The sequence below is a fragment of the Fulmarus glacialis genome, unplaced genomic scaffold (assembly GCF_000690835.1).
Source record: "Fulmarus glacialis isolate BGI_N327 unplaced genomic scaffold, ASM69083v1 scaffold4742, whole genome shotgun sequence".
NCBI classification, from domain to species: Eukaryota; Metazoa; Chordata; class Aves; order Procellariiformes; family Procellariidae; genus Fulmarus; species Fulmarus glacialis.
Genome location: NW_009199681.1, coordinates 18,768 through 39,028, shown reverse-complemented (window position 1 = coordinate 39,028; position 20,261 = coordinate 18,768). Strand labels below are relative to the sequence as shown.

The following is a 20,261-nucleotide window of genomic DNA, read 5'->3' as shown; positions in this document are numbered from 1 at the left end:
TAACGTTTTAGAGGATTTGGTAAGTCCAATAGTTTTTTTGGTAAAATGTACCATTCTGATCTCCCAGGAAAATGCATACTCTCACTAACCAGAAACAACTTTTTTTTTTTTTTTTTTTTTTTGAGAGAGAGAGAGAGAAATTTGTTCTGCAACTATGAGTAGTCAAGTTTTGGAAAAAACCTTCTGTTATTAAGGAAGGTTTTTCAAGCTGCATCTTTTCTACATAGTCAACAAAGAGAAGAAACTTGAGCAACTAGAACCTGAAAACGACCCACATGTCAATGAACATTCAAACCAGTTATTAACCAGCAACGTACCACAGCACTTGACAAATTGACTACTTGATTAAAAGAAGGGAAGTCAAAGCCTAATACTGAAGCTCTGCATTCTGTCTTAAGAAAGGTCTTTCAACTTCAGTTCCTCTCTAGGCACAGTTCACTCACTGTGAAGCGCAGATTATCTGTCTGCTCACAGGAAAATTAGAATCATACAAAATCAGGAAATATGTTGCTGGCTTGGTCTATGTAAATGACATTGGGTATCTTCTCTTTTTGACTGAAGTTCTTCACTTTGAATTCAGCTCTTGACAACAGTCCCAAGTGTTTTGTGTATCACAGCTCTAGTAAGTGCTGTTTCCTTTCTTCTTTAAAAATATATTTTAAGAAAAATATATAATTTACAATGAAATAGACTGTAAACCCCAATATAAAATTTTATTATTTAAAAATAACTGACTTCAGCTAAAAAGTAGCCTGGATTTTTGGACCTTTGTGCTCTTCCCCTGAAAATCTTGGTGTTGAATTTATTTTACCTCATGCTGGCACTATGCATGAAATAAAAGCTGAAATCAAGCAGATGATTTATATTTATCTAGAATTTTTCTATGTTAATGTTGCTTGGAGTAGAATTGGAAATTGGCTTATTTGCAAAGAAGAGTAACAGGTTTTGTTCAAACTTGGAAACTGATCTCTTTTCAGCCATCTGTTCAGAGTAAAAGCAGCAGCAGCAGACCTGACCCCCTCCAGATGATAAGAATGAGCTGCTCTGCCCAGAGCAGTCACCATTTCATATTGCCCTTGAAAACCAAAATTCTGAATTTAGTTGCTTTTTTGATATTTATGAATGTAAATGCATGTTTTTTCATGCTGCTGACCCAGTAAACTTCACAAAGATAGCTCTTGCCTCATCAAAAATTTAGTCTTTGTCATATGATTAATTCATGTGACTACTCTTATAACTACAATAAACCAAACTGTATGTTACAGCCTTTCTTTTATGTTTTTATACCCTTTAATTCTGATTTATAGCTGCTATAGATCATGTTGCAGTCTGAAGTCTGAAATTTTAAAATGGCTGTGACCTTTGAAAGAGAAGATAACCCTGTAAATTTGCTGTTGCAGTGTTTTACACTAGTGTAGAAGTAAAATGCCAGATAAAAAGAGAGGCTTTAGTACGCTTGTAGAATATTCTTTTAGTTTAAAAAAAAAAAAAAAAAAGGCATTTCAATGTTTTCTTTTTCAATACAGGTGTGTAGGAGTATTTTTACTACAGGACAAACTGAGTTGGTATATGTACACTGGTTTTTTTCCCCATAAGCAGTGAAAGTCTTGAAGTAGTGACGACTAGCAAATCCTTTCTGCTTCTTGACATGTTTTGGAATTGAAATGATTTTATAAATCTTTAGCTGTATATATTCACTACAGCACTATTGAAATGTTGTCCTTTCTATTCAGCACTGAAGGGCAGAGGAAACATTAGGGCACCTCTCCCATGTCCCAGAAACAATGTATGTCCTCATGAAGCAAGCAGACATTCTGTGGGTGGGTTGGTTTTTTTTTTTTTCATTTAAATTGAAGATGTGGGGAAAAGCTCTCCATAATATTTATGACAACACAGGTGGTTTTAAATTTCTCTGTTATTTGTGATATGGTAAGATCATTAGTAGTAAGGGTTAAATGTTAGTTTCCATTCTTTTGGTAATCTCAGTGATGTGGACTATTTAATGTTAAAATTGGAATTTGAAGACATGCCATTTATTTTACAGAAGCTACTGATACAGAACCTCAGTTTTCATTCAACTCTTCCATATGATCTGCTTGCTTGCTGACTTTTCTCGATATGCATCCTGTCTTCCATTTAACTATGTATGCTTCATTTAATTGCTATTTAGATTCAGGATCAAATTATTTTTCAATGGAACTGAGGATATGGAATACACACCTTTAATTAAAAACAAACAAAACCTACCCCCAAACCTGTCTTTAATGTGGCATATGGGGAATTTCTTACATATCAGACTACTCAGACTTAGTCTGGTACTCACGAAAAACACATAAAAATGAATAGGAGTCTCGTAAGATGCTAAACTGTTCACATTTCTTATACACCTTTTGTTTTTTTAGAGAAAGGAATCAGCTGACAGTGTCATACACTGCCATTTAAAATTAGACTGACTAAAAGAAATTCATCTTTGCAGCCCTGACTAAGACATAATTTCACTCTTCTGCAGTAGTTAAGTGAGATTACAGCCCTTTCTATTTTGAGGTTTCTTAAGTATTTGAAGCCTTTGATGTTTTTTGAAAATACAGTCATGTCACTGCAATGTTTAAAAGAAAATCTGCATTTTTTTTAACACCTTGGATTTTTATTTTTCAAAAATTAGTCTCATTTTTAATAGTCGTTTCATCTTTGGATTTGGAAATGTGTTTTTTTATGTTCAAAGCATCTTCTAATAAGATTACTAAGGGTGACTTTGAGCAATAACCCTTTGTCATCACATTAACTGATTTAGAAATTCACACTGTTTCTAAATGTTCCTTTGCTCTGTGCTTTTAAAACAAACTTATTCTAAAAGTTCTAGTAAATACAACCGTAATTCAATTCAAAACTATTTTTAAAAATCCAGAAAAAAATAAAAGAAGTGCTATTTATATTTCATGAAAAAATTAAGTCTATTTAAATCTACTTTTTTGAGGTAGCCATCTCAACCATCTAAAAATAAACCCAAAGACATAACACTAGAACATTAATTTTCTTTGCCAGTTTAACTCCATCTTATTTTTTTGCATAATAATACGAGGTAGATAAATATATTGAAATACTTTTATAAGCAATCTTAGGTGGATGGTAGATTTTATGGTAATCTTGGAGCTTATAAAACATCAGAAAACATGTTTAAAAAGATGGAATGAAAGAAAATGTGCTTCAAAGGTAGTTTAACTTTTTTCAAGTGTAAGTAGTCTCTCCATTTTGCATATGAAATGAATACATGTGACTATGCAAAGACTGTTCTGACTTTCTGTGCAGTATGTAAAGAGAAGAGACGAGAAAGTCCTTCTCTTCATTGTCTTAGTTCTGCCACACAACATCAGTGTTCTAAAATGGAAAACATATGACCCTTAGAATATGATTTCTATGTCTGATTTTGTAAGTGGGCTGAATTTTGGGATTATGGATTTGAGGTCAATTACATAGGAAATCAATAGATGATATGCAGACCTCTGACATGGATATTCAAATATATGACCTTATATATAATTCTTCATTACAATTTTTTTCTTTATTTGAAAAGTAGCCCAAATTCTAAGAGCCAGAAATAGGTTAATCTTTCCTTATTGATTATATAACATTTGAATGCCAAAATGCTGGCTTTGTACCCAAAGACACAACTCATGGTTGATGTATTTGAACAGCAATTTATATATTGCTGTTCTCAAATGCAAGAACTTAAAGAACTTATGAATTATTTTTAGTATTCACAAGTTGAACATAAAATGGTAAACTTCAGTTAATACAGAGATGGAACTAACTCACAATTAACTGAAATTTCTAAGAAAAACTTCTGATTGAATTCAATCCACTCTAGACTTCATTAAGTGAGAGATCTGCACAGCTACTCCATTAGCACATTTCTGAAGTATTCCTGTATCACTAAGTAACTAGACTGTTCAGACAATCTTAGCACTCATTACATTAGTAATTAATCACTTAAACTGAAAGGTGTGTAAAAATTCTAGTATACCAAACTTCTTTCCTACCTTCTCCCATGGGTTACAAAACACAGTCAATGATTTCATTTCACTCCACCAAACTTTGTGCCTAATGATGGAGCTTGAGGAAGGTGTTACCAGGTTTAGAAGAATAAAATAAAACTTTTTTTTTTCCTTTATTTCTTTTGAAACATCTTTTATCCGTGGATGCTCTGAAATGCAGTCAGTCTTTTCCTGGTGAGCCATGAAAGGCATGAAGTTGGATCATCTTTAACTCTCAGAAATATTTTGGTCTAGACAAGAAGATAGTCTTCTCTGATAAAGTCTACCAGCTATGGCTTGCTAAGTTGAATGGTGTCTACCCATAAGTTTATTTTCTCCCTCGCCTGATACACTTAGTACACATTCTGCCCTAATAAAGGTTCATGAATAGTTCTTTTCACATTAATTACATTGAGGAAGGATGGGCAGAACACATGCATGATGCACTTCTAGCTAAAACTCCAATATGATTGCCTGTAATTTGTACCAACATGCCAGTTTTTAACATAAAAGTATGAATATCAAGATTCTGCTATTATAAGAAAGGCAGAATAAGCAGCTTAATAAGCTTTCCATCTAGCATTTTGTTTTGAAGAGATCACTGAAGCCTTATTACAAAATGTGCTTTCAGTAATACAGAAAGGTTCCCATCATTAGAGAAGGTATGCCTATACTGATATTAATTGAAATAGAGATTTTTCCAGACTGTCTAGCCTGGCAAAAATGATTTTCCAGACTATAGGAACATTACATGGTAGTTCCAAGTGTATCTTGCATTTCAAGTGACAACCTTGTTTCAAGCTTGTGGGACACAGAGTGTAAGCCAGATTTTCCAGTTTGTTCTCAGCGAGGTTAAGTGAAATTAGACCAACTGGACTAAATTATCCTTTCATATGGAAATTGTGTCACTGTTTAGATGTCAGAATGGGACATGTACAAAGGAGCTTAGTTCTTGTACTGCTTTCCATAAAATAATGAATCCTTGAGCTCAAGGTTGAGGAGCTCCTGGGCTGTGCTTCAGAATCTAGGGAAATGAACCTTCTCCTTATCTTCCCTCTGCTGTACCCCTTTAGAAGTTGTGGTGACTTTTCTTACAGCAAAATACGTTGTTGCCTTTTTCCAGTGGATTGCAAAGTGCAATGTTTATTGTCAGCACTACAGTGATGTGTTGTACCACCAGCTGAGAAGGAGCTGGATTGTTTCTGCTCTGCCAAGAAGCCATATATCTATGTATATAGAATATCCAGCTGTTGCCAGGTACCTTGCTATTTTCTGGGTCTTCAAATATTTCTCGTGGTTTACTTTGTGGAATCTGAGTCAGGAGCAGTCCCTTGAGCCCTGAAACCTTTAGAACATTTGGTCAAGTAAGAAAGGATCACTGCTGAAGTTTGTCTGCAGCATACTACCACACATGCTACCAAGATTCTGCTGTAGAAGGTTAAAATTTTGAAATTCATCAAATCTCTTACTTCTTGGAAAAAAACCGTATGTTTTAAGTCATATGATACCCGTGATGCACAGAGAGGAGAATGTGCTGAAGCACAGAATGCTGAGGAATTTGGAGCAACTTTCAGCATCTGCTGAATAATTCAAGTTATTTGGATTAGTACATTTTTGTTTTGGAAACTGATCGTCTTATTAATTCTACCTCACCTACTGTGTTTAAACATGAATTAAGTTTCTTTTAAACCTAGAAGCCTCTATAATTGACCATTCTGAATGTTAGAAGTCAACTGGCCATGCAGTAAAGCCTTTTGGGGATTAGACTCATCTCTCATTGTGTGTAGTAGAAATAGGAATAGAAATATGCAGTAGAACAGGATATAATGCCTGAAGTAGACACTTTTGAGAATCTCTCCAGGAAGGAATACTCTTAGAGTTTTATAAAGTTATAGCCAAACTTAGCATTTAAACACAGCTGAGAGAAGAAGTAAATTAATTACTGTTAATTTACAGATTGGCATGCTGCTTTTTCTTTAAATTGTGGCTGAAGCTATTAAAAATGGTGGTTTGTTCCTATGCAAAAAAATATTTCATTATTAAATTGCATCTAGTGTGAGATAATTCTTTATGCAATGTCAGTTTTGGCATGTGTATTTTCCAATTTCATTTTTTATACTGGAATCTGAGTTCCGAGTGCATCTCTTGCTCTAGAGTTCTAATCAAATGCAGTCCATCCATGGAAGCACATATTTGCTTGTATGAACAAGCAAATGCAGCTCTAAACAGTCATACTGTGAGCAAGAAGGTAAGTCTTCAGTAATAGCAATGCCTAGCACTTCCCACTGCTCACGGGAAGGAGCTGCATCTTTCCGAATTTAAGGTTTTTGCATCCCTATGCACTTCTAGAAAATGAGTACAAATACCTTTAACTTTGGCAGGTATCTTTCTTGTCCATATCAGCTTCTACATGATCCTTATAGTATTTGAACTTCAGTTATTTAATTATTTGTCATTTCAGTGTAATCTTTGTTAATCTTGAGTATCAAAAGTCCTTGAATAATTGAAATAGATGTGCAATCACCAGGTTTTGAAGGGATGCTGGACATCATGTCATGCTAGTCCAGCCTGCTTGCTTTTCTAGATTAACAGAAGACTGCTGCTGTAAACTGTTTACCTGTCTTTCTTCAGAGGGCCCACAGAGACTCTGTAGCAGGCAGGAGCGAATGTGTTACAGTCACAGAGGTCTAGAGAAATGAGGAGGTGTTAACTTACTAAACTTCATGGCAGGTGCTAGCCCCAGGTTAGAAAACCGAATTCTTACTAAATTGGACTGCTCTTGTAATCTACCAGCCAGAGAAAATTAACAAGTATCTGTTTGGTTAATTTTAACTGGTTTGGGAAATTATGATCATACCATTTACTGTATCCCCAAATGGCTGTCAACTCCAGCTACCACAGATAAAACCTCTTACTATGACCCAGGAAAACCTGAAAAAGCTTCATAGAAGAAAGAAGCATCCCAAGCTGTTGCCCAGATTTTTGCTGAGTAATAAACATTTCCCAATTTTCATTTTAACATTATGCTAAAGAAATTTCCAGTATTTTGCTGGTTTAAGATTATAAAAGTCTGAAATATACAAAATTCTGTTTTTTAGAGTTCAAATCTTATGGTCTGGTCAGAAGATAAATCCTAAATGTTTAAATGTATTTAAATATATTGTAAACCAATCTTTTAAAGTGTGCATAAGTGTACATGTATTCTTATTTGGATTTCATAGTACTGGAGTGATCTGCACTGTATCTTCTGGGAATTTGTCTCACAAGGCATTTAGATAAAATATAAGGCAAGGACTGGGCTGAACCATAAAGTGTGATCAGTTGGCTTTGAGGTGTAGTTGCCATGGTAGTCTTTTCCAAGTATCTAGTTTTCTGACTGGGGCATTTTATAAGGCTGAAAAAACTGCTAAATTAAAGACACTTTAATTTGTAGAAAGTTTTTGCTCTGATCATTGAATATAATCAGAAGGGACGGTATGGAGTGAGGAAGATATAACAGGTGCATGGATGGAAAATAAAATGAAGCTAAAAATGACAGTAATTGCAAGCTAATTATTTTCGTACTCAGTTAATGTAATTAGTTTTGTAAAGTCTAAAACTAAAATGTTGAAGTGTGTTTATATCTTTAGGGGACTGTTTTAAGAGAATTACATCTGCTAGAGAGGAAACCGATGTTTTTACTCAAGAAATATTTCACTTTTTATTGGAACTGGTATCTTTAATCTACTCCAACCCTAGGTGTGCAAGTTCCTTGTTTGCTAGCAAGAGTGATGATCAGACTATTTTGTTTTCCTGGGGAAGTCAGTCTTTCTAGATGTGTTCTGGGCTATAGCTATGTTGTCAACACAGACTTTTTTTGGCCTCTGAAAACAGACAGCTGCATAGAATTTAATGTTCTTTGAGAAGTCACACAGGACTAGAGATAGTAGGGTAAGAAGTAATTTGGTAGATAATAACTCTATGGAGGAAACACTTTTTCAGTGCCTATCTTAAATTTTTTTATAAAGCAGGGTTGCGTAGTATTTATCTAAAAAGGACATGCCAAATAGTATTCACTCAATATTCAGTGCAAAATTAGGGTAAGTCACTACTATATTAATAGCAAATAGACTGTGTAAAGCTATATCAAAAGTTGTCATAACTTACATGTGGTGTATCATCGGGTAGGCGCTTAGTTAGTCAAGAGTCTGAGGCAGAGAAAGTCTAGCAGTCCCTCCTTAAACTCCAGCTGCCTCTAATTGCTGCAGATTTTCTGAAAAGAGGTAGCCTGTAAGACACACAAGTGCCAAATTACAAAGGTCAAAGCCAACACGTTCACATTCAGTGAGAACACTGAGTTGTACTGATTATGGAGCAAAAGAGCAATGCATGCTCGGTAGAAAGTCCTCTTAACTGGGCAGCTGTATTCAAGTCTCGCAGCCAGTCTTTAGATGGCTTTGCTTAGTGTAGAGTGTGCTGTATTAGTTTCACTTCTGAGGTAGCAAAAGCATGGACTGCTTGGGTCAAATCTTCATTCAAATTTAACAACATTAAGACTGAAGAAAGCTTTCTTGCCAGCTGCATTCAGAAGAACACTGAACGCCACACACACTTAGTTTTACTGGCTAATTTAAAATCCTAAAATTCTGAATCACTTGGAGCAATTTTTATTGGACTTTCTTCTTTCTTTCTTTTGAACTGCTTTATTTAAATATAAATAACAACAGCAGGTCTTTGACTCATAATAAAACACAACGCATGCCATTCTTTTTTGCTCATGCTTACTGTTTTTAGGTTAGCATTTTTTTTCATAGTTAAGTATGTGAGCATAGAAGTCTATTTATCTTGTTTACCTGTCCACTTTTTTGACCCTTTCTTCTAATGTTTATTCATTTTATACAGTAACCAGAAACTCGGTGCCTTCATTGTAAGATGATAATCACTGATACCAGCAGATACCACTAATAAATAGCTCAGATACAGTTGTTGGATACTAAGAACCCCATATTCACCAGCCTATATTCTCACTGCTCAAAATCATTAATTAATCAAATAAACATACTCATATGCAGCAAACACTCTTGTCTCCATTCTGAAATCAATACTATATGAGAGTATGATCTATTCGGTGAATTTAATTTATGAAAACAAACTAACAGCCTTTACAGTTATTTGTAATTTGCATATCTTATTCATTCCTTAGGTTTGTTTTCTTTATTAAAAAAATGCTTTATAAATTAATCTGTTCTTTTTCTTTCTTGTGTCTTTATCCTTTCCAAGGTTATGCCTTTCTGCTGTTCCAGGAAGAAAGCTCTGTACAAGCTCTGATAGATGCCTGTCTGGAAGAAGATGGGAAACTTTACCTGTGTGTGTCAAGTCCCACAATCAAGGATAAACCAGTAAGTAGCTTATGCCATGACACTTATGCTGGTTGCTAACTCATTTGCTATTACTCTTTTCAGTTAATAAATAAAGAAATAAATACTTAACAGTTGATTGACTTGTCCATTTCCTGTTGCTGTCCTTGCTGTCACATTGAATTGACTTTCTGTATCAGCGTAACACAGTTTTAACATTTGCTTCTTTCTGATAAATGTCATGTTCAATTGACTTTTATATTTGGTACTTCTGGTAAAGAGTATGCATCCTTTTACAATGTTAATTGTAAAACTATATTTTTTCCCTTTATATTATTTGAAAGAAAAGAAAGCCTTATGCAATGAAATGAAGAAACTTAACACCGCCCCCCCCTACCCCCCCCCCCCCCCCCATTAAAATCCAGATAGCTTCAAATATCCCATGTACTTCATTAGGTTTCTTAATTATTATTTTTTCTGCATGCAATAGCTAATCAATTTATAATTTAGGTCTCATTTACCTTATATAAACTGCAGGGTAAAAACAAGTAATGCAGACAGCTATAGCAGAATAGAAGACATATGGTAACCTGTTTCTATTGTTCACATCTCTAACATTCTTTAATGCTAGTCTCTTTTGTGGCTATGGATGTATACAGATTAGATGAAAACTACAGACAATATGATTAGATAAAAAACATGCTGCCTTTTAAAAACACTATTAAAAAGCTTGCACAGATAAATGAACAACTCAGTATTACAGCACAGTGAGTGTGCTTACGTGATTTCTAGGATCAATAAATGGATGGATGAACAGCTTTATCCAAGTAACTTCTAAGCAGGTTTTTTTTTTCTGTGTAATCTAAAGATTTCTTACCAACTGTGTGCCTTGCTGCTTAACTGAAGTGAGCATTCACACATTATAAAAACTCCTTTTGTATCCAAGCACAGAAATTAATTTTATCTCCACTCCTATCAGTGCTTTAAAATTTGTGGATCATTGCATGTGATTTCAGGAAAGGCAGAAGCCCAAACTGCAACTGTAATTGCACATACGTGTTCTGAAAGACTTTTCTCAGATTTCTTATTATAATGGCGATTAGGGGCAGGGAATTAATGAGGTAGGAGTTTGCTATGATGAAATTTAACTCAAGCCTGGCCTCTAGAGGCGATAAATGAATTGTCCACCTTCTTTCAAACACTTAGATAAGCTATGTTCTCAAATTTTTTTGGTGCTTATACCACTGATCTACTGCTTTTGCTAAGTTAAAATTATATTTTTAATTATAGAAACATTTGGCACTTGTTTCCTAATTTTGAGTTGTCAAGCTCCTCTACTAAAAACAATCCTTAACACAGGTGCAAATTCGACCTTGGAACCTAAGTGACAGTGACTTTGTGATGGATGGGTCTCAGCCTTTGGATCCAAGAAAAACTATCTTTGTTGGAGGAGTTCCACGGCCCCTCCGAGCTGGTGAGTAGAAGGAAAATGTAAGGCATGTAGTATGGGGTTCCAGATTAAGCAGAAAAGGTGAGAAAAGATAGATAGTATACGTAAAAGAGCAGAAAATATACCCTGTCTTTTCCAAAGATCGTAGCTCACTTTCCAAATCAGTGAGTGTCTTCCTGTCTACAAATTACAAACTGTGAACATTTTTTATTTTTTAAATAGGTTACTAATTAGGATTTTCAGTAGAAAGAGTTTTCCCCAAGTTTGCATAATATCCTAGAACTTGGCTGATTTTTCGTAATGTATACCATCTTAATCCTAACCCTGATTTGCTAGCTAAGATGCAGACAAGTTCCCTTTTCCTGTGACTAGATGACAAACTTCTCCCAGCCCCTTTCCAAACCAATTCAAACTGCAGCTCTATGATTTTTCTTTCCCTTTTTCTCAGCCCTAACCCTAATTTTCCCATTGAGCTACAGACAAGGCCTCTCAGCCATTGTCCAGAAGAAAATTTCTCGCAGCCCAGGTCTCTTGGTGGCCCCACTCTGTACTGAAGACCCCTTTCCAGACCCACTCCTAATGTAGCTCTTTTTCTCAATCTTTTTTCTTCACCCTTAACTCTTTTTCTTCACTTTTATTTGCAGACCCATAGACAAGACTCCTTAGCCTTTGGCCAGAGGAAAGATTTATCCCAGCCCAGATCTCCTGGCAGCCCCCACTTTGTTTTGAAGGCCCCTTTTCAGCACTGCTCCCAACTGTAGCTCAACAGTCTCTTCTTTCTTCCTAACCTTTATATTTTTGGTGAGCCAATGACAAGGTCACGAAGCCATTAGCAAGTTGAAACATTCTCCTGGCTACCTCTTTTGGCAGCACTCACTTCCGTTTAGTAGTCCCTCTCCATCCTCAATGCAAGTTAGCTACATGGTTTCTCTTTTTCATCCTTTCAACCCTAATCCTGATCTTCCAGGGCTGTAGTAGACAAGGCCCCTCAGTCATTGTCTGGAAGAAAGACTTCTGGATCAGGTTTCCTGGTAGCCCTCACTTTACTTTGGCAGCCACTTCCCAGCCTACTAGAACTTCAGCTCCTCGCTTTATCTTTCTTCTAATCCTAATTTTTTTAGGAAGCTGTACGCAAGGTCCCACAGCCATTGCTGACAGTAAGATTTCTCCCAGCCCAGATTTCTTGGCAGCTTTCATGTTCCTCACCATCTTAAAATAAGGCATAATTGTAAGTCGGTAATTATGTAAATAGTAACAATTAAACATTACGTCATTTCTAATTATAGCCTTTATAAAACTGTATGTCATTTGGCCTGTCATAGATTACATTTGAAATGCATTTCAAAACTGATGCCTTTAAATAGTTAACTTCTCCAAAGCAGACAAATAGTTTCCAGTTTTTCTTGTTTGCAACTTTAAAGATCTGACACAGAAGTTTTTCCTAAGATGTCTGAACACTGTATGGTTTCCTTGCCCTGGAATCCTATATATTCTTCGTCTTTTGGCAAGAGTAACTACCACTGTAAATGTTTTTAAGCATTCCTGATGTTTATTCCCTACTGTCACTTTCTGAGATCATTACCCAAACGATGATTCCAAATCATTAGAAAGCAGAATAATCTACTAGTCACTACATTGGGCTGATAGTTTTCCCTTACTGTTTGGAGCAAGAGTATTATCTGGTTTGGTAGAATGAGTCAGACATTTGTTTGCTCATTGCAAATGGACAAATTAGCATATGGTCTTCCCTTAATATGACACACACATTTATACAAACACACATACATACTCAATTATCTCTATTCTATATAGAACTAACTAGCGAGAGTTTTGTGACAACTACAAGGATTTAAATATTTAGTATATCTTTTTCATTTTATCTTGGATAGCTAAATTTTAACTTGCTACTGAAAGTGTTTTCACACATTAGCATAAAAAAATGGCTGACTTGGCAGGCCCTGTACAGGTCCCAGTATCTTGCTTTGTGAGCATCTGTCCTTCATCCATCTGACACATTTGTTTGCCTACCAACTTTTATGGAGAACTTGGCTCGGTGACCATACATCTTTGCGCAGTTTACATGCCTTTTCTCCACTTCCTTCAGCCTCTTTTCCACTTCCTTCAGTTCTTTCCCTTAACTTTCTTCCTGTATGTGTCCTCAGCCATGCACTCAGCCTGTCTTATTTTGTGAATGATATTTATAACTTCTTTAGAGTTATTCTTAGTGTCAGAAAAAGCACAATCAAGTTAATGTTCTACAAAAATACTAAGTTAAGGTGCACCCAAAATGTAGGCTTGCTTTAAGTGTAATAATTTCTGATGTTACACAAAATGTTGTTTCAAATGTAAACCACTTCCTTAATGTCTTTCCAACCTTAGTACTTAGGGCAAAATATCAGATTCTAAATACGGGAATAGCTTTAAGTGATCTTATATGTAAACTAGCATTAACAAGCCTGGCTGGAGCTGGGGGAAATCCTGAATACCTAATCCCAGATACCACAGTTTTAATTTACAATATGATAAATTCTAAAACAGTTGACCTGATACCTACTTTAGCAATGTATCTCTGCATTTTTTTCACACTTCAGTCACACCAAGTTTCTTTTTACATATAATGTTTTTTGCCTTTATATTTTACTATAATTCATGTAGGGTTGATTCAGTCTGTTAAAACCAATGTTTGGGTTTGCTATTTTAGACTTTGGAAGAAATATGCTAAGGCAAATAGCGCTTTTTTAATGCAACAAACCAAATGCAACATGATTATTTATGTTAAATCTATAATATTTAACAATTGACTTCTTGCAGTTGAATTGGCAATGATTATGGACCGTTTATATGGAGGTGTCTGCTATGCTGGCATTGATACAGACCCAGAGTTGAAGTATCCAAAAGGTGCTGGCAGAGTGGCTTTCTCCAATCAGCAGAGCTATATTGCTGCTATCAGTGCTCGCTTTGTCCAGCTCCAACATAATGACATTGACAAACGGGTAAGTAAAATAGCATCGAACAGAATGGTTGTTACTCACAAAACTGTACAGAAATTAAAAACATCCTTATATTAATATTGTGTTGGAGAACACTGTAACCTCTGTTCTTCAGATTACATTTCTTAATTATTTAAAAGCTTAGTTAAGCAGCTAAAGCAGAGTGAAAAAATGTTATCTTAAACATCTTAAATAACTGTTTAGCACTAAAACCAGAAAATAGTTGGTTGTAAGCTCATTTTTTCTTGGTTTGTTTTGAATTCTGAAGGACAAACATTCTAGATTTTCCCAGCTTCTTTCTCCTCCTTTAGATGTTTGCTCATTGTGCATCAACGGCTTTTAGTTAGTGGCTACTTATATATAGTGTCTGCTATTATTAGGCAACATTTTCTCTCGGCAATGTACGTCTAGACATGAGGTTCCTGAAACACGGGTTTATCATAAGTATAATAGGTAATGCTGACCTCAAAAGTCTTGAGAATTATTTAACCAAAACCAAATGCCAATAGATGCCTGATAGGCAAAAGGAGGGAAAATGAGATGGTTTTGTTCAGTCCATGTGAAATCCTGGTTTCTAAAGGGCTTTTTAAGTATAGAGTGAAGTTAAGGTATTTACTGAAATCTGAGTTGTAGACATTAAAAGAAAACATTACTTAATTTCCAAGATTTTTTTTTGCCTTTAGACCTTCTGTCTTCACCTCTTGATTACATGTACAAATAACACCTATATTTTTGAAGACTTGGCATTTAGAATTATTCAAAAGAACATACAGCATGCACTGCTGCTGTGCATTTTTACAATAGGGATGGCTTGTTTTCTACTTAATCTGATATAAATTGTTTCTTAAGAAGTCAGCCTGACAGGTATTGGGTATGTCTATTATGTCCAGTATACATATAAAAACACACAGCTGCAAAGTCCAAGCTATTTTTACTTTCTCTTTAAAAATCTGAACTGAACTTTTTGTCAGATTAGATGAGGTCATGGAGTTATAAGTCCTCAAACTATTTTTCTATGGTGCTACTATATCTCACGATTTTAACTGAGACAAGGCTGTTCCTAAATATTTCTTGACCACTGAATTCTGAAAAATTTTCCAGAGAGACTAAGATTAATTTTGGAGTCTGAATCATAGTGTTGAACCCTTTGAGATTTATATATCAGCCATGCTTAAAAACTTGGGGTTTTTTCTGAGCTTTAGGATAGAGCCACAAATGATGCTATCTGGTAGTTTTTTCCATCAATCAGTACTTTTCCCAGTTGGTTGACTGATAATTTAATTTTACTTAATTATCTTTTATCTGTTTTTAAAATAGGTTTATCTGTGAGTTTGAAGAAGTACAAAGTCTCTTAATCAGTCCTTAAATATTAGTTTTTAAATCTAATAGATTGAAATCCCTGAATTGTACAGCATACATCCTTAAAATTATTTCACTAGTAACCAAAACAAGAAAAGGAGTGAGAGAATCTATTTCAGACCTTCACAGTTCATGCTTTGGAAATATGAGTAGGTGGGGATCTAGAGATGTGCTGGACATTGGACATGCTTTCTTCCAATTTCATTTGAGACAGTGCTGTTCTATTTTACATGATGCTTCTGATTTTAGTGGTAAGGCATCTGATATGCAAAATAGCAGTTATTCAGACTTGTTCCATGCAATACTAGTAGTACAGTGTAATTTAAAAAAAAAAAAAATTGGCAGTTCTAGCTGTTCCATAGACAAGAAATATAATTCACTATATAAGCTTTACTTCAAATGAGTAACATTTGTTGAAATGGGATCAGGATAAGCTGAAGTAAAATTCAGCATAAAGCTTTTTTGTATAATATGTTTCTTGTTTTTCAACTTAATATCTCATTCTGTGTTTCTTTATTACTGTATGTATTTAAGCATAGCTACTGGAGTCAAGTTTTCCTTGCAATATACAAATTTTGCCAGACTAGCACTTGTGCAATTAGAGCAAAATTATTTGTAATAAAAAGTATGTATATTTCAATTTTTTCTATCGCTTTTAATGTAGTTGACTGTACTTAAACCACTTTATAAATAGCATCATAGAATTACACATGCATAAACTAATGATTTCCCCAGACTGAATAAACACTCAATTTAAATGTGTAGGCTTGACTCTTAGGAACAGACACACAGGAGAGAACGTGCATGTTGTCAACTTCTGTAATAGTATTATTGCTAGTGCCTAGTCATGCATCAAAATACTGCTGTGTTTGGCAAAAATGCTTTAAAAACAGAAAGAGTTCCAGGCCTAAGACGTTTACAACTAAGTGTAGGACAAAAGTCAGCAGCTCTCCAGCCTATTTGTAATTGACGGCAAGGCCATAGTTAGAACAACTATGAAATCTTACTACATTTCTAGAGCTAAAAATCTTTAGATAGTGATTTTTGCCAGCATAAGGCAGAGTATTTAATACAAGTGCATTTAATCTTGTTTAATTTGAATCTTCTCTTCATTTATTAGTCTGGTCCTGCATTTTGCAGTTCACAAAAACAACGAAACAAAAAAACTCTCTGGGAAAAAACCTCTGAAACTCACCAGACCTCTGAATTTTAGAAATAAAAGTGTGTTCTTCATCATTTTTCTTCCTAAACGCTGCTCTCTCGCACCCTGCCCCCATAACAACTGTATTCACATTCCTGGAGGTTTCTTAGACAGCAGCAAAATCCTTGGAGATGCTATTTTTACTGTACTTCCATCTTAATACTTTCACATACCTAACTTTTCCAAGAAATGTTGAATAGTTAGCAAAGCACACCCTTCTTTCTTGAGATTTTCTGACAAGTAAAGTGGTTGGTTTGAAAATTTAACTACTGATCTCTTTGGGTTAATCCAGCATCAGTTGAAAACCTTCAACTTTAATTCAATATATTTTAATTCAAAAGAATTAAAATATTGTTCCTCTGTTCATACTTAGCAAAACTGTGTAATCTTCTTACAGTTATTTTTCTTCTTCCTGGTGCAGGTGGAAGTGAAGCCATATGTGCTGGATGATCAGATGTGTGATGAATGCCAGGGCACTCGCTGTGGTGGAAAATTTGCTCCATTCTTTTGTGCCAATGTTACCTGTTTGCAGTATTACTGTGAATACTGCTGGGCAAGCATACACTCTCGTGCTGGGCGAGAGTTCCACAAACCACTGGTAAAGGAGGGAGGTGACCGGCCCCGCCACGTCCCATTCCGCTGGAGCTGAACCCCAGGCCTCACCCAGCAACAAGTACTGGAGTAGATAAAATCAAGTGAAAAGAGAGCGCTGCCTCAGGGCTTAGTGTTCTGGAAATCTGTGCATTCGTCCTCGACTTTAATGAAGATATGGGTCTTTTTATTACTATTATTATTATTTACAGTCACATTACTGAACTCAGTGTCCAGTATAATACAAACCGGCAGAGTGTAACTGTACTGATTTTGCACTTTGATTCACACAAACATCTGCTTGGTACCTTAATTTCCTACACAAGACTTGTCACTAGTGACATTATGTAGACTGCCATTCTCATCAGCCTTCACTGGGTTGATGTGTATGTGATGAAGATTTTTTTATTATAAATTTTTTTATTTTTAAACTGGAGCATGCACTTATTTTCAGAAATTTAGACTTGCCCCTAGCAGATGACTTACCAAAGGTAATATTCACAAGTAGGTGGCAGATGTAGCAAAAACTTAAACAGATATTCAGCAATCATTAGTTTGGGTCATTTAGAGTAGTAATAACCCTTAAAGAAAATAAGCCTTTAGTTGCTCTCCATTTTGACTTGTAAGGATGATACCTCATAAGCTGGATCAGACTTTTTTCTTTGTTTTGCTGAGGGTTTTTTTTTGTTTGTTTGTTTTGTTTTGTTGGTTTTGGGGTTTTTTTGTTAGGTCTTTTAGTGTTATGTAAATGTATGCTGCAATAGCTTTTGCTGCTATTAAAATGGTATTACTAATACCATAACACTCTATTCAGGCTAGGGTATCAATTAAAAAATGAATATGTGATTAAAATAGTGATGGCTGCTGAAAGGAGATCAGTATAGCATACAGAAAAGCTTCCAAGGAAGGTCAATATTTTTTGACTGCATGTTTACTTAATCAGGTTGCTGCATGCAATAAATTTTATATATGTCTAATATAAAACCTGCCCACAATGCACAAATTATGAATCTACGTAGGCTACAAAATACTCAGTAACAAAAAAATTGATTACTGACTGGAGGAAGGCATGCCTCAGTAAATGTAATGCTTCTGAAATTAGGATCAGCCCATTACAGAATGACCTATATTACAACAAATATAAAAACTAGCTGTAGGATATTCTTAAAACAAATTTGTGGATGGTAGATGAAGTACTTTGCGGTGCTCTGTTATATATTGTGCAATTTATTTTATATAGTAAAGTGATTATGTCTAGTACTGTGATCAAACTTAACTGTTAAAGCCTCTGTATCCAACATTAACATATTTTTGACAGTTCATAACAGGTACATAAGCAGAAATGAGCTCTTAGTTACAATCTCTCTCCTAATGCTTGCATATTTACGTAGCTGCAGACCTTGTCCAGAAAACCAAAGAGCTCATGCTAGCGTACATACACTACCAATTAGATAGTCTGTCAAACTAATAAACTAGGCACATTTAAGAAAGTTAGGAAAAAAAGTGGTGCTAAAGAAATGTCTGCATATAAAAGTAACATGAGATGTCTGCTCTGTGGATGTGGCGTTATCTCTCTAATCCCTGGATGTATCCTGTGAAGCTTGAATACAATTAAGACCTGCTAACACAGTGGACATTTTTTTAGCATGAACTATGGGGCTGCAGATAGCATATAAATATAAACACACTTGGTATACTAATGATTGTGAGAATGTGTACACTATTTTTTTCTTTTTCCTCTTTGTTTTTGCAGTTCTGGGGACAATCTGACTGGATATGACACCGCATAGTAGATTTAAATGTTCTGGGTTTTGTTTGTTGTGATGTCCTTGTTTGTGTCTAATTTAGTAAGTTGTTTTTCCCAATGTTTAGTTGCGAGCATTGGCTTTGAAAAGATTTTTTTTTCTGTTTTTGGAAAAAAAAAAAAAGAAAAAATAGTTTTTTACTGGTTTAAAATGCTTATTATAATTATCCCTTTTGAAGTTACTTCTGGGCGTTTTTGTGATATTGCTTTTCCCAGCCCAGGTGTCTTTTCTCTTTTTTTTCATCTGTACAAGACATTTTGTTATGCACTACTTTTTGTATCTAGACAGTTTTCAACAGTCGGCTGATGATTTTTTTTAAAGAAAAAGGCATGCTTTCTGACTGACATGATCTTTTGCAATACCTCAATTTTGAAATATAGGAAAGAAAATGATATTTTCTAAGTAAGTTTATTCAGAAAAATATATATTAATTTAATTCTGCGAGAAAAATGATTTAACAGATGGGTAACTTTATTTTTTTCATGCTTATTTGAGTTTTTTTGAAAATGAAGAAGTTAGAGCTTTATAACTGTAATATTAAAGATCATAGCTAACCTACAGAAATCTACCTAATTATGTGAAAGAAGTAAACCTTTTTGAAGAAATACCCCTCTTTCATGTAGAAAAATACCCCCAGAGAGAAAGAGAGCGAGAGAGAGAGAAAGAAGCTGGAAAATGTACAATATAGCATAATGTTGGATTAAATCTAAAACAAGACCATCATAAAGAACAGGTGTAAACACAAACTCCATTTGGTGCTGAAAGTTGTGAATAGAAGGTGAAAAAATATTTTCCCTTAATTTGTATATTTATAATCAAGTGTGATTATGCACGACTGACCAGAATTGTGAGAGTTCTTCTGTTTGTATTTTTTTAAAGAGAACTTTTTTTAGTTTATTAAATTATGACATGCTCCCTTTTGTTTTGTAAATGAATGTGCCCCTGAGTTGTTAATATGTTATATTAAAAGAGGGTCCTTCAAAAAAAGTTATTTTTTAAAATATGGAGTTCTGAACTGCAACTTGACTAAGAAGCCCCTGGGTACAACAGGTCCTATTGTGGCCTTTTCTGATGTGAGACTTGAACTAGTCGATTTTTTTGAAGGCTAACCTAACCTCGACTATTTGTTGTTATGTGCAATACTGTTTGTACTGTTTGTATAAAAAAAAAGAAAAATGAAAAGAAAAAAGGCATAAATCTTTATTGCAGATTTATTTTCATTGCAGACTTTAGACATTGTGATTCACTAAAATCATTTTTCTACTGTCAAATATGTACCTTTTCTTCATGCTGGTATTTTTTCAATAGTAATGTAGCCTTTGTACTGAGACAAATTTTCATTGTTATTTTTAGAAAGATTTTTTGCTAAGAAAAAAATTAAACATATTTACATATTTTTCATTTTTATTTCGTATTTTCTTTAAGGAGTGCTTTCTCAACCATTAATATAGTTGTTTCTGGGAGAGACTTTCATATCTGGTCAATGTCATTAATATTA

The 20,261-nt window shown here is 34.8% G+C and overlaps 1 protein-coding gene across 1 annotated transcript in view; it reads left to right on the top strand.

Moving 5' to 3' along the window:
• Window positions 1–19,933, top strand: part of CPEB3 (cytoplasmic polyadenylation element binding protein 3) — a gene marked incomplete at its 5' end in the record, with an annotated part of 65,387 nt that extends 45,454 nt beyond the window's left edge. The window contains 5 exons of the mRNA XM_009573330.1: window positions 9,291–9,409; window positions 10,727–10,841; window positions 13,629–13,810; window positions 16,789–19,312; window positions 19,868–19,933. Of these exons, the coding sequence (XP_009571625.1) occupies window positions 9,291–9,409; window positions 10,727–10,841; window positions 13,629–13,810; window positions 16,789–17,016 (644 nt within the window). The remainder of the gene's footprint in view (window positions 1–9,290; window positions 9,410–10,726; window positions 10,842–13,628; window positions 13,811–16,788; window positions 19,313–19,867) is intronic.
• Window positions 19,934–20,261: the final 328 nt, after the last annotated feature.